Raw genomic sequence first — 14,669 nt, forward strand, 5'->3', positions numbered from 1 at the left:
TGCCACTTGTAACCAGTTTAGAGTTGGACCTAGCTCCCGCAACTCTCACCATGTGGGTTCTGTCCGTGAGCCAGTTGGCAACCCATCTTGTGACGCAGGGGTTTATGTTCAGGCTGGTGAGCTTGTCTATAATACCAGAATGGGGAATGGTGTTGAAGGCCTTTGCAAGGTCTAGGTAGGCTGTGTGTACCACCTTTCCCTCGTCTATAGCCTTGGTAACTGTCTCAAATAAGTCCACCAGGTTTAGGAGGCATGATCTGCCCTTAAAACCAAATTGGCAGTAAAGGCAAATTTTGTCAGCATGGAAGGAGATGGTCAACAGACCATGATGCTTTGCCAGAGATGGTCTGCACCTCTCCCCTCTAGGCTTTTGAATATTAGCCAAAACATTGTCTTTCTCCATAGTGCTTTTTTTAGGCAATGCCAAACTAAAACTACTTTCGACATAGCAATTCAAAACTAAGAAAATCTAAAAGTATTACTGCTCAGTGTTAGGAGTCTAAACAAATAACTCCACTCACTAGAAGCTCTCTTCACCCCAGAGAATACTGAAATCTGTGCCATCACTGAAACTAGGTTTAAAGATGAGGAGAACACAACGACAGTGCAAGATTATAATACCTTCCACCCATTTAGACCACCTACTACATAGACAGGGACTAAAGGTAGAGGTATCTCGATTTACATCAAAAATAAATATACTTATACGCTTATCAAGGGTACTAGAACTTTTCAGAGATTTGGGATGTATGGTTAGGCTTAAAAAGGCCCTTGTGGTCATTAGCCTAGTAAACACCTATAAACCTATAAATCCCAGGATGATTCTTAGTGACTTTGAGAAAGGGGCGGTGAATTCTATTCTACGGCATCTTCCAAATACAGCCACCAAGGGCTGCTGGTTTCACTTTTGCCAAATTATTTGGCACCAAATACATAAACTACATTTGGCTAGTAATTTGGTAGAAATAGGTCTTTCTTTTTGCTGTTCAAGCAAATACCTGTCCTTGCATTTCTCACACGATAAGACATATTACCCACTTTCACTAGCATTGAAAATGATATGCCTGATTAGGCAAAGCCCCTGTGCTTCTTCTTTAAAGAAGCATACTTATTGGGGAGACCTAGGTGGTATAGGATGCGGGGATGCACATCGGAGAGGATTCTGCCTCTCTTTGACGTTACATTTTGGAATCAATTTGACACCTGTGCAGAGGGATTCAACAGGTCACAAAATGCTGTAGAGGGCTGGCACAGATGTCTCTGTAGCCTCCTTGGTAGGAAAAAGCTATTCCTTTTGGATGTCCTCCAGGCAATTCAACTGGAGCAGAATCACGCAGAGGATCTAGTTTCCAGACTGTTATGCTGTGCTCCAGCATCACCTAAATGAAGATGTCTTCAGGAGAAAGAGAATGCCTTTGAAAGACTCCTATCCTCAAGGGATACTCTCACATGCAGGGGTTTTGTAGAGCTTGTTGTTAAACACTGTTCTTTTTAAGTGGGACAGTAAGCATTATTACTTTGAGACTTCCTGAATGTTTTGTTGTGTGTTTGTGCCTTCCTACATTGAATAGTTCTGAACAGAAACTACTATAGATGATGGCTATGGTAATGTGTACAAACGGAACTGGCGGATATTTCACTGTGTTAGCAGAGGTGCAAACTGCAGGTGAATGTTGCATTGCAAGGCCTTCCTGGAAATTGCTGATATGACTTGTTTGAATGGCTGTAATGCGGCAATTCACGCAAGAACAGCTTTACCATTACTATGGCAATATACTGCTATGTATCCCTACAGCTCTTACAAGTACCACAGCTATTACAACACAGCCTTGAGCGGAAAGCTACATTTCGCGAATTAATGGCCATTGTGTGAATTAAATCAAATTCGACATTCCCTGTCATTTCTTTCAACATTTTTAATAGTAGTAGCTTGGATTTTCGTACATGCGGTTCTCGCAAAGCTTAACTCGCTTATTGTAGGATCGCATAAATGATAGTAAACTGCACACACACACACACACACACACACACACACACACACACACACATATCAATTTCATTTGGAGGACCCCTAAAGATACTCGCGTGCGCACACATGCACAGTCACACGGACTTCACACTCACATGTACACACACACATTACTCATTTTGTCTCTCTGCCCATTTGTTTTGTCCAAATGTTTGCCTTCTTACTCACACACATTCACCAACCTTTTATGTCAGCCTAGGCACCCCCCCCCCCAACACCTTGTCCAAATGACAACTGTGGCATATCCCTGTCTTTTACCTTTCTGATTCAGGGATACAAAATCTGTGTCCGATGCTCAGGGTGCATAGCTAACTTAATGCTTAGTATATCTGCATTTAACTTATATTGGCTTTGGAAGGTCCGACAGCTGATAGTGTCAAAATGTCACAACTTTACAGTGAATGCTCTTGTAAGGATTGTGAAGCAAGAAACTGCAATGTGTATAATTACTATCCAAGTCCAAAAAATGGTGCATATAACTGGTCACACCATGATATTTAGATCTTAGGATTGTATTACAGCACAGCATTTTCTTTTCCCTTTTCTTAGTTTTCTACATTTAAACTTCTTTTCTTTGCCACTGTTTGCGCCATGCACTGCATAGTGCAAACCTTGGGACTGGAGAACCCAGACCACCCAGGAAGCAGACAGCCAAAAATAAAAGAATATACTGTGTACTTTATTCCTGTCAGTGTATTCCTGCTGTGTGAACTGGCATGGCCTTCACTTTTGCCTAAAACACATACACAAAAGCCTGTACATCCAATAACCATGAAATTGCATTGCTTGTCAATGTTGCTCTCTGCTTACCATTACGCACTGCTGAGCACCATGTTTGAGCAATGGTAAGCATCATGCAACATTTTCAAACAGCGAGCACACTACCAGTAAGTGTGATAACTGCAATTGGCAGGAAACAGTCATTCTACATTGGTCTTCATCTATGGTAGACGTGTCAGGTGTTTGTGGAGAGGAACTGAGATTCCATGCTCAAAAATGGGGTGTCCAGGAATCCAAAGTGTTTGTTGGACTCCTAGTGAAGGAACATGGACCCAGGCTATATTGCATAGGGACTATTCTGGCTCACAGTACATGTCAGAGACATGGTATAGTCTTGCCTGGGCTTTGACCAGTGTTACCAGTATCCCTCACACTGGCAGGCAATGTAGACACCACTACAACAACCTCTGAAGGAGGAAGAGGGATACCCTCGAATGTTAGGAATGTAGGACTGGGGACACCCCACAGTTGTATTAATTACAGTGTCTACTTGTAAGAGTTAAAAGCTGAATATAGTCAGGACTGGTATTCATAATGGTATTCTGTTCTGTTTTTTTTTTCCACAGCTGCCACAAAGAGAACTGAATGTGAGAGCCCATGGGGCTAGAGTGGCCCAGATGAGAGAACATGTGGGATGTATACAGCAAAACAGGACTGTTACTGTAGCATTCAAAGTTTAAAACAGTTTTTTGTTACTGTAGCATTAAAAGTTTAAAACAGTTTTTTGGGGTATCTTATATAGTTGTATCAAAGTGAGCATGCATATCTCAACTGTAAATCCAGTGTGCATGCATTACTGTGTAGCACAAACCAGCAGTTTAATATTCTAACAAAGTGAGCAGGCATCTCTCAACTGTAAAAGCAAATTATGCACTAGTCTGTAGGCTAAACCAACTGTACAGTATTAAGACAGAAGTCAGAGGTCATGGGTTCACATACCACACTTTCCAGCTGTGCAATACTGTTAATTTGTCATCAATATTTTAATGTAAATTCAAACCTCTATACCAGTGACACAAACGGGCTGCTGTAAACTGTAATGTGAAACACGCACATGTGCAATATACGTACACATCAAGAATTGCTTGCTGCAATCCGTAGTATAGTGTGCATCTGTTATGAGCTGGTTAGTGTTAAAAGTGAAAATGTTACTTTTTTATGAGTTGGTCATCTTAAAAGTGAAGATAACAGAATAGAGTCAAATAACTATCAATGCACTGTACGTCACATATGAAGCTACTAATTTTATCCCTTTTTTCTCTCTCACCCCAAACCGTATCCTCCTGCCTCCACTCCACTGGCTACAGCACCAAGGTTCAGCACATCTGGAACACAACCTGTCAAGACTCCCCTCTGCTGCCCCTGGCACTACCTGACCCCTCAGGTAGTTCTGCCCCATAGGACAGGCCAGTGGTTCCCTCTGGGAGCAGTGGCTAAGGTGGTGATTTTACTACATGTGCCAAACTGCCAGGGTTGATGCATAGGACTGTGTGCCAGTTGGGTGAGAATGATGACAGTCTAGTGGGTGAAGACTCAGTTCTCATTCTCACCCAGCTTGACGACCATGGTTTCTTGATGTCCCCACCCTCACCCAACCATGGTGTTCATCAACCTCATATCCCCCCATCCCTGTGTCTTGTATGTCCTGTTTGCAATTGCTTCTTTACCTACCCAACCCACCTGATCCAGACATACCCAAGTCCCTTCCCCCACATTCCTCTCTTAAAAAAAACACAAACACTTGCCCCCCCCCAAAAAAAAAACTTCATCCCATGCATAGCTCTCCATTTCAAACATGTGTCTTCTTGACACACTTGATTCAGTCCAATTGGCACTTCTCTGGAGGTGACAGTCCAAAGTCAGCTAATATTCTGCATATATGATAATTTTTTTTACTGTTGAATAGCTATGATTCTTTCCTACCTCCACCCTGCATATTTCTGCCCTTCTTTGACTTTGTTCTTCCCCCTGCTTGCTCCCCATTTCACCACTGTCTTATCTTCCCAATTTCTTTTCTTTAAAGCATTATTGTGCAATGGTGAATTTTGTAAATACTTTTTAAACATTCACCAATTGTCTTCAGCATTTTTTTTAAGTTTAAGGCACTGCTTACTACATATATACAAGTTTTAATTTTTATACATATAAACTGTCTTTTGATTGAAATTAAATTTTTATTATTAATGTTTAATTTTACCATGCATTTTAATTTGATGTATATATTTACTACTGACTTAGCTAAAGTCCTGTACCTTTAAATGGGTTTAGCTGTTTGGTTACATGTTGCAATTTAAACCCTTCTAAATACGGCTGTTCTTGTCCTGATGAAGTCCATGAAATTAGACTATTGGATAAAAGCATTTAACCATACTTGTTTTTTTATTTTTTTATCTTTTGATTCTATATTACAAGTTTCGTTTTACATTCACTCATTTGGGTTCTATTTGGCTTGTTCCTACTTTCAGTCACTGCATTGCTGTTTTTTGTTACTAGGTCTGTTTATGTGGCTAAAGCCTCTCGTCCTGTGGTGAAATTACAAACAAACAGTCATACAATCTTCCACTGACACTAATGCTTCCCAAGAAGGTCTGACACAGAGAAATAGCTGGTGTCTGGTGTTCCTCACTAAAGGATACATGACATAAATAATGTGACTTATGCACAGCATCAAAGTCTTATCCCTGTATTCTGTCTCCTGTTGAAGGGGAGATGTGCCTGCCATACAAGGCATCTTTGGAACCCAATCTGATGGATCTCCTATATATCCACAAAACAAACAGCATGAGACTTTCCAGGTGCAGACAGAGGTATTCATTCCACAGACTACCCCCTCTATGGAACAAGCTCTCCACCAGTGTGAAGCAGAGCTCTTCCCTAACCCAATTCAAATACAACTTGGACAGCTTACATTACCAAAGGTACCACAACGTCTCAGGGATTTGGGATGCAAAGCTAGGCTTAAAAATGCCCCAGTGGTGGTTAGCCTAGTACACACCTATGAACCTATGTAATATTTTAGGATGACTGCAGAATATACATTTAAATATTTAAATGCATGTTCTGTTTTCCTGTATATTTCTTTGTACACCAGCATATATATCAGCTTTTTTCATCAGGTGACTACAGACAATGGGTGGGGCAACCCATATGCAGTAGTACTAGATGTCAGTATCTGGGCAGTTCAGTACCCTGTTCGTATCACTGGTGAAACTAGTAAAACAGCTGTAAAGTAAAGTTATTACTCTTGCAGAATGTTCAAAGAGGAAAGGTGTGCACTGAAGACTGCCTGCTTGGCCTTCCTTCTGGGTAGTACAAGGAATCCCATAACTATGATGTGACACACTGTGGATGCCTAAGAGTCTATGAATGTAGGAAGTGATACCACAGCTCTTTAGCCACTCGTACTTAATCTACATGCCTGCAGGTGTATCCTTATATTGCACGGGAAGCTGTACTGGCTGTATCACTATGAACAGATACTGCTGGTTCAGGTGGCACACCACACACTTACAAAGATCCCTACTACCTCATTGGCTATGCGAATAGCTATGTGGATACAGCTATAGGAGTCAGTGCCCTGTACTACTCCCCTATCAATGGTACGGAGCAGTACAGACCAATGTGAGCAGGTTTACTGGGAAAAGGATTACACTCCACAATCCAGAGCTATTATAGGAGGCAGTCTCCACATACCATAAACAAGCATACTGGCCCAAAATAGCATACCACTGGAGGAAGTATTAAACAGAATGCCCTGGCATCTAGGAGTTATATATGGCTGTGTGGCATACATCCACAGTGTGTTAAGCATCCTGCATCCTTCCTCTGTATATTACAACTATTTTAGGATGATACATATATTTATTGTTAAAATCTACACCACTACTGGCATTCATTTGTAAAGGTTTAGCTGCTTCACGGTCAAGTATCTATACGACACTAGGCCACAAAATCTTATTCTCCTTCACACGTATCTGCCACTGTAAGTCATCAGCTCAACGTAAGCTTTTCTTAGATACAGAATAGGACAAAAACCCGCTTTCCACCTAGTGCATACAAACTCCTCCATCCCATATAATATCATACTTCTCCTTGCCTGTACCTATCACACTGTTCCCCTTGTCTGTAGCTTTTGTCAACCTCTTGTAGTCCTGTGTACACAAAGTGCCAGCACAAAAAGGGCAGATTGCTGTGACAAGAGATGTCACATTCACACGATCAGTACCACAGTACAAGCAGACAGCACAGACACACAAATGCCTCTCTCTTTTCTTCAGGCATGACATGTGACTGTGCAACTCCTAAGAGAATCTAATAAAAATTCTTAGTTCTTAATATAAATGCTCAGTGTTAGACTACTAGGTGCATGTAGCATCTCTTATTAGGCATTAGACTAAAGCTTATGCTTCACATTTGTTTCATCTCCTGTTGACACGACTTCCCCGTTAGTCTATACATGCATTTATTCATACACATTACATCTTTGTTTTAAGTAGACCAACCTTTTATCCTGAAAAAGTCATAGCACACGGATATGTTCTAGCAATATAACACATGGTGCTTTAAACTCTAACACCACGTACCCAGCTTCTTCTGCCAATTTTACTTTGCAGCACTTACTGGATACATCAGACTACTGATTTACAAACATTTTAGCTGCTACACTAAAGGAGTACTATATTATAAATACACGAGTCTCAGTTTTTACCTCACCGAAAATTTAATTACGGTCACCTGGGCACATTTGTAGTAAAGGAAATCTTATTTGACCACCATATGTCTGTTCTAAGAAAGTATTTCTACCTAGCTCAGCTATTGTCAAAGGTATACCTTCTAGATCCAAGGAAGTTTTATCCTCCTCTAATCCTCTCTTATTAGGGACATAATGTAATGTAATGCTCTCCTTGGTATGTAACTGTCCAGACAGGATCCATCCTGAAAAGCACCAGCACTTCCTCGCCAAGAGGATCAAGGATATGATTTCTGTGAGCTACACAGATCACCTTAAAAAAGAGAATAAAAGAGAATGCTTTGTCTTACACAGACTCCTAAGGGGTAACCTCTGCCTTACCAACAAGGCTTCGAATGACGAAGTCCTGTTTGACCTCCTACACATTTCAAAAACCTTTAACACCATGAATACCCATTCAAAAGATCTAACAAATAGAAAAGGTTTCAAAAAAATATAGATTACACAGAGCAGCTTCCTAAAGCTCTTCAAACACAGCCTTGAGAAGTGGATGGGTAACTGTAAATCCATCCAGGAATGGGGGAGAAAGTACTGGAATCTGTGGTGATGAGGCAACAAATTACCTAGCCTATCTAAAGTCTAGTAATAATCAGTCAATCACACTACTGCTACTCTTACCAGTTCTGTAAACTCTGGGTAGTATATGTGACTATCTCATCTGTCATCTCACACCGCTGTAGTATTTGCAGCACAGACATTCTTTGAAATACAAAAGACCTCTGTTTACAGTGCATAACACCTCTACATGCAATGCTGAAATCCAGACTTGCTGGGCAGTGTTAAACTTAATACCTCTCTCTTGGGGTTGACTACTGCTAAAGTACTCTGCTTTCACTTTTGAGAACAGTGACGCAGTTTCAGACTAAAGAGCTGCAGGCCAGTAAATAATACTAAAAAGAACAGCTTGGCTTTTGTACTGAGGCTATGAGAAAATAGTGTGCACATACATGTATCCCTACATAATAAATTATGCACTGAAAAGCATGGTGACTTTCTAAAAAAGAAAAACACTACCAATGATTCACTACGTATATGATGGAAGACTAGTGACCATGCAGGCTAAAGGGGATATCAATGCAGCAGCCATAATGACTGGTATTTGATCACTATTAGCAATAGCTAATAAAGATGGCTTGATCAATACAGAAAATAAACAGCCGTGGGATTCAAAATCTACCCCTTGCATGGCAGTGTTCATTTTCACTAAGCACCAGATACAGTGGACTATACTCAGGCGAATGATACTAGATTTCATCTTCAGAAGGCAAAGAATGCTATGCTACTTTCTCCACTTAAGTTGCCTTATGGTACTGACCAACCATAAATCTTCAGAAGAAGATAATCAGCACTTTTCTTCCATGGCAGTTTGCAGGTGCCGTCTCTTAAGTAACTTCAGGCGGCCATTCTTAGACATTTCAGCACTGTTGACATTTTACACCAATATTAGCTTGTATATTTTTCTTCTCCTTGCTTTTTAGTCTTGTGATAATGGTTATAGCTCTCATACAGATCCTTGAAGACTTCGCGAACACCCATCTGCAACGATGTATTTAGGAACTTTACATCACGGTCAATGCATAGATCAAGAATGTGGTATATTCCCTCAGTTAAGTGCTTTTTCACCTCCGGGTGCACAGTGACCTGGAAAAAAAGAACAAAGAAAATGTATTCGGTTGAAATGGATACCTTTTTTTTTTTTTTAGTAAAATTGTAGCTCTGCAACAGAACATATTTTTTTTAATGAGCTCAAACAAGTTTTTTTCTGTGCAACACTAACATACCGTAACACCTAAATGTGAACTAGGTGGCAAGGTGTTGCATTGGCTAGCACTGCTCAGATTCATGGGTCATTTAAGAGGAGTTCCTTCTATCTGACATTTGTAAGTTCTTCCTGTGTACATGTGGGTTTCTCCAGGGTCTCTGGCTTCTTTTCCACAGTCTAAAGACATATTGGTAGATGGAATGGTGTTGCTAAAATGGTCCTAAGTAAAAATTAACCAAATTATATGAAAATGAGTAATCAGGCTAACCCTACTCAAAGTTTCCTTTACAAAGAATGGGGAGTGGGGTTGTCAGAAAAGCTACTAACCAAAGGAAAGTGGTGACAGGACTGTACAAACTACAAATGTCACCAAAGAAACGCACACAAGTCTGCCAAAAAGGAATAAGCTGTATATCAGGTGCCAAAATGTCTGTCCTCTTCCAATAGAAAATTCAAAGTCCAACCACTGCAATATTTTGAAACCAGTGGAATAAAACTGATTTTGAAATATTTCACTTTGAGAAAGTCACCATGCTTTTTTAAGAGCATAATTTGAAACTTGTATTGGAAGAGGAGGGATGTTTTGGCACCTGATATACAGCTTACTCCTTTTTGGCAGACTTGTGTGTGTATTTCTTCATCAGAAAAGCTCCACAAGGCAAATCCCGGGACACAAAAGAAAAACTCAATAGCTAGTGCTTGAGATGCATCCATATCACAGACACAAATCATGTGACCAGAGTTCAAATTGTGGCTCTGGCACCAGCAGGAGGTGGTGGAGAGTATGGGAGTGAGATGTTATTGTAGGGTCACCCATCCTCTGGGAGGTGGCTCCGGCTTACCAAATGGGTGATACCTAGCAGCAGCATAAAGTGTTGACCCTATGGTGCACGAGCCTTGTGAGCACATGCTGCCATGTGCAAGCTGCACAGGGGACTTCAGTATGCACAAACACGCTTAGGACAGTTACAGCAAAGCTTGAAAGAGCAGCTGCAATGGATGGGCTAGCAAGGAGAAGGTAGGCCACCCCATAGGGCTAGCATTCGACCAACTTCATATTACCTGATTAAACTGATTGGGACTCCTGGGGAGAAATCAGTGGGCTATAGGACTCTCACCTTACTCAGGAATTCCCAGCTCCCTGGCATGAATGGACCACTTGGGTAGAGGTAGATAAATCATTTGGCACAGTCTCTGCAAGGGAGAGTAATTAAAACTACAAAAAGGTCTAGTATGTAAGGCATGCAACACACGTATAAGATGGATAACCTACATTATAGGAAGCAATCTTTTTTTTTTTTTTTTAATCTTTAATGAATCATCAGTTAAGAAACAGGCACATACATTTATATAAAAGAAAATAAACCATATTAACATTCCCAGTTGCAAACATTACACATCACATATATTCTTTTGTATAATCATCAATCCACATTACATAAATTGATAATTCCTGCTTCCATTATTCTGCACGTATTGCTCCCACAATTTCCATGTTTTTCTATGTAATCTGCTTCTACACTTATCTAAAGATCTCACCTTCCAGTTATTTTCTCTCTGTTACAATATTCAATACTTCAAACATACAGTGTTGGCCAAATTAACAGAACTCGCTGTTTTTATTGTTGTTTCACCATATAACTCAATACGAGTATACGAAATGACAAACAATGTAATTCATGTTATATGTGAAAACGTTCCAATACAATGTTCTAATATTTTGTGAATGACACTTTGACCATTATCAGGGATTTAACTAGTTGAGGCACAATACAAACAAGATCATGGCGATGTTCGGTCATAGAAGCATTGAAGAACTCATTTCAGCTTGGGTCCACAATCAGTTGCTGCTTGTTTGTTATGGTCTTTTTCTTCATCTCTGACTTTAGAATAGCCTAGACGTTCTCTACTGGATTCATATCTGGGCTGTTACCTAGCCATGGTAACACTTCAATACCATGGACCTCAAGGAAACTTGTCAACCTTTGTGAAATGGGGCACCATCATGCATGAAAATGAAGTCTCCTGTCCCAGTAAATCCCTCCTTTGCCTAGTCACACAGTTGAGGGAGCAGACGTTGCTGTAGTATGGTTCTATGCTGCTCATTTCTTGTTGCCCTGAACAAAGTAGAGCCGACCTGTACCAGAGATGCTCATAATGCTCCACACCATCACTTGAGTGCAGTGCTTGATGTGCTGAATGATACAATCGTCCTCATCTACTCTCCAGATTCTCATCTGACATATTGTACTTGCTGATCCGAACAGTATTTTATGCTGTCGTCACTGAAAACAACCCATTCCCAACCTTCTTCTGACCAGTCTTTTGTCCAGCAGTCTTTTTGCCTTCATTTGGTTGAACAATTTGTTTCTTCAGAGGACTGCAAGCTTGAAGCCCAGAGTCCAAAAGTCTCCGTCGAACCATTCTGGAACTCACTAACACCCTGTTGTTCCAGCATCCCCTGCAGCAGTCTTCTGGATGCCTTGCGATTCTTACAGCATTCACTGATCAGATACAAATCATCCTTAGGAGTTGTGGACCTTCTGTGGCCACAGCTGTCAGAATGTCTGGACGACAACCCTTCACCAGCATTCAGTTTCTTAAGAATACAGCTGACAGACGGCTGACTAACTCCAACCTTCTTGGTGATTTCTGATCCAGGAACACCTTCTTTCAGCAGAATCACAACTTTTGCACGGTTTTGCGGTGTTAGGTCAGCCAATTTTCCCATTTTTAAGACTACGGAGCCATGTCATTATGATGTCATTTCTCTTTAAGTAGGTAAGTAACACAGTCATTTCATGCTAAACAGTTTTTTTTCTTAAAGAATTAGCAAACAAATGATTTTGTGAATTTTTGAAAAAAAAATAAGAAAAAAAAAAAAAAAGACTGAAAATCACTAAAGAAACCAAGAAATTTCAAATGTGTGTTGATATTTCTATTAATTTGTACAGCACTGTAATTGGTTTGGACTGATTTCCACTTTCTAGAAGTTGCTTTTTTTAGTTAGTGGCCAGAATTAAACTTAAGACCTTGCTATGTGTAGGCAATTCAGACCTTGTATGCCAGCTCAAAAAAATATTTCCTTACTTTTACCCACTTGCTCACCCAGTATTTGACAAAGTATTCTGTAGGGAACTTCCAAAAGTCTGCCAGCTTATTACACTTCCAAAAAATGTGTTCCTAGTTTCCTCCTCCTTCCCCATCACACATCCAACATTTGCCTTCTACCCAAGGGAAATTCCTTTGTAGCCCGCTTGTGGCATAAAAATATCTATGCAAACACTTAAGGAAAAATCCTAAATCTTCCAGACTTTGTTGCATACTTGGAAGGCATACATACATCTCCCACTGTCTCCTTGTGAGCTGCTTATTTAATCTCTCTTCCCAATGTTCCTACCTCCCCTAATTGACTGCTATACGTATGTACTATTTTACATGTCCTACTAGTTATCCCTTTTTTAATAGCAGCTTCAACTAAAAACTCTACCAGAGCAGGACTTTCATTTAGGATTCCTCTATCCTCTGACATCAATCCACGATAGGGAAGGCAGTCTTCAGATTGCACTCCAAATGTGTTCTTACTCTCTCCCCTTTCTATTACTTTTTCCTCTCTAGTAATTTGCTCCCAATATCTTAGTTCCTTTGCCAGTTTTCCCCAGTAAATTTATTATTTACTTACTTGTATTTGTTTATGAGGATGGTCCACTGGGCCAAAGTGAGCCCATTTTCAGTGGAGGTATGGGGAAAAAAGCTCCACAATAAAACAAACATACAATAGAAAACATTAAGTAACACACAAAGTCATAGATCACTACTACATACATAGTTAAATAAAGTAAAAGCTAACTACATTAATTACAGTACAGTAAAAGGTGTGCAGTCACAGTTGAATAGAGACTCATTATTAGCAACTACATTGGTTACAGTCTAAAATAAAACATTGTGTCGAATGCTATATAAGGAATCACAGTTAGGTATTCTATTAACCATATTGGCAGTTAAGCTTTAGTAATGTGGAGATGACATTAAAACATTTATGAATATGTTCTGCATGACTTGTCACAAGATTAAGGCATGAGATTAAATTTCTATACTACAAGTCAGAAGTACAAGTTAGGCGTGCATATCATGTGCATACAGTCAATATTATTACCTAGTAGGTATAACCTTAACATAGGCCTAGATTATTATTATGATCCTCATATTAGTAGACAGATAAGCTTATCTTGTAAAGGGGACATTAGTAAAGGAGACAGTAGTGGCGAGTCTGGGGAATTAGGTTATTGGAGGTGCAACACTGGAAGAAGTGCAGTGCCACAGAGTAGTACAGAGATGTTGCCGTAGGGACTTTTTGAAAGAAGCATTGTTGACAGGAGTGCATTCCACTGTTCAGCTATTGAGGAGTAGAGCATTTGCCAGAAGGAAGGTCTGTTTTTTTCTACTTGCACGCAAAGTTGGTTCTCAGATCTGAAAGGTCAGTTTGGGTGACAGTGAGTATAGACTTAAGCGCCAGTCAAGTCTGAAGGTTTGTGGATGATTGTGTGTGCTTAGGTAATGTGGGAGTTCAAGCCAATTCAGTAAATGTAATGAGGAGCAGTGATATGAGGAACATTTTGCATTAGCTGCAAATTTAGCAATCTTACTGTAGCAGATCTTAAGCTTGGTTTTCAGGGAGGACTGGATACTGGTAAGGAGAGCACCATACAGGATGGAAGGTTGAAGAAAGGTTAAGGAAAGTTTTTTTTTTTTTTAAAGAGTGGCTAAGAAAGTGTTTATGTATATAAAGGATACTGAACTTTTGATGCATTTTTTGATACTATTATGCACATGCAGGTCAAAGGTTAGGTTTTCATCTAAGATGATGCCAAATAGTTTTGTATGGGACACAACCTCAATAACAGTTTTGTTTTGGAAATGTATAGAGAATTCAGCCTTGTTTAAGAGGGTGGTTTTCTTAGGAATAAATAACAGGAGTTTTGACTGCGTTTAGAGCAAGTTTAAGCCCTTCTTGCCTATTCTCTGTACCCCTAATTGCAGTCATCCCCATCAGCAAAAATCTCTTTTCTCCATTCTCAGGCTGGCTTAGTTCTTAGAATATTTTCTTCTATTTTATAAATACAATACTGTGTACGGCTGTTCTCCTTAAGTATTTGCATCCAAAATCCCACTCACTATTTCTTGAACCCCCCCCCCCCCCCCGGCTTCATCACCATCCCTTTTCACTTTAAATTATAGCTTTCTGCTTGTGTTATGTATGTGATCCTTAACTGTGTAGCTCCAAAAGATCCCTTCAAGTCGGGTAATCCTAAAATATTTTGTCCTATTGGAAGATCAACTTATCCCAC

General features: G+C 40.0%; 1 protein-coding gene across 1 annotated transcript in view; it reads right to left on the reverse strand.

Moving 5' to 3' along the window:
* Window positions 1–4,684: 4,684 nt before the first annotated feature.
* Window positions 4,685–14,669, reverse strand: part of URB2 (URB2 ribosome biogenesis homolog) — a 217,685-nt gene continuing 207,700 nt past the window's right edge. The window contains exon 7 of the mRNA XM_044087101.1: window positions 4,685–9,200. Within this exon, the coding sequence (XP_043943036.1) occupies window positions 9,003–9,200 (198 nt within the window). The 3' untranslated portion in view covers window positions 4,685–9,002. The remainder of the gene's footprint in view (window positions 9,201–14,669) is intronic.

The sequence above is a fragment of the Protopterus annectens genome, chromosome 1.part1 (assembly GCF_019279795.1).
Source record: "Protopterus annectens isolate FY-2018-M chromosome 1.part1, PAN1.0, whole genome shotgun sequence".
In the NCBI taxonomy this organism is placed as follows: Eukaryota; Metazoa; Chordata; order Ceratodontiformes; family Protopteridae; genus Protopterus; species Protopterus annectens.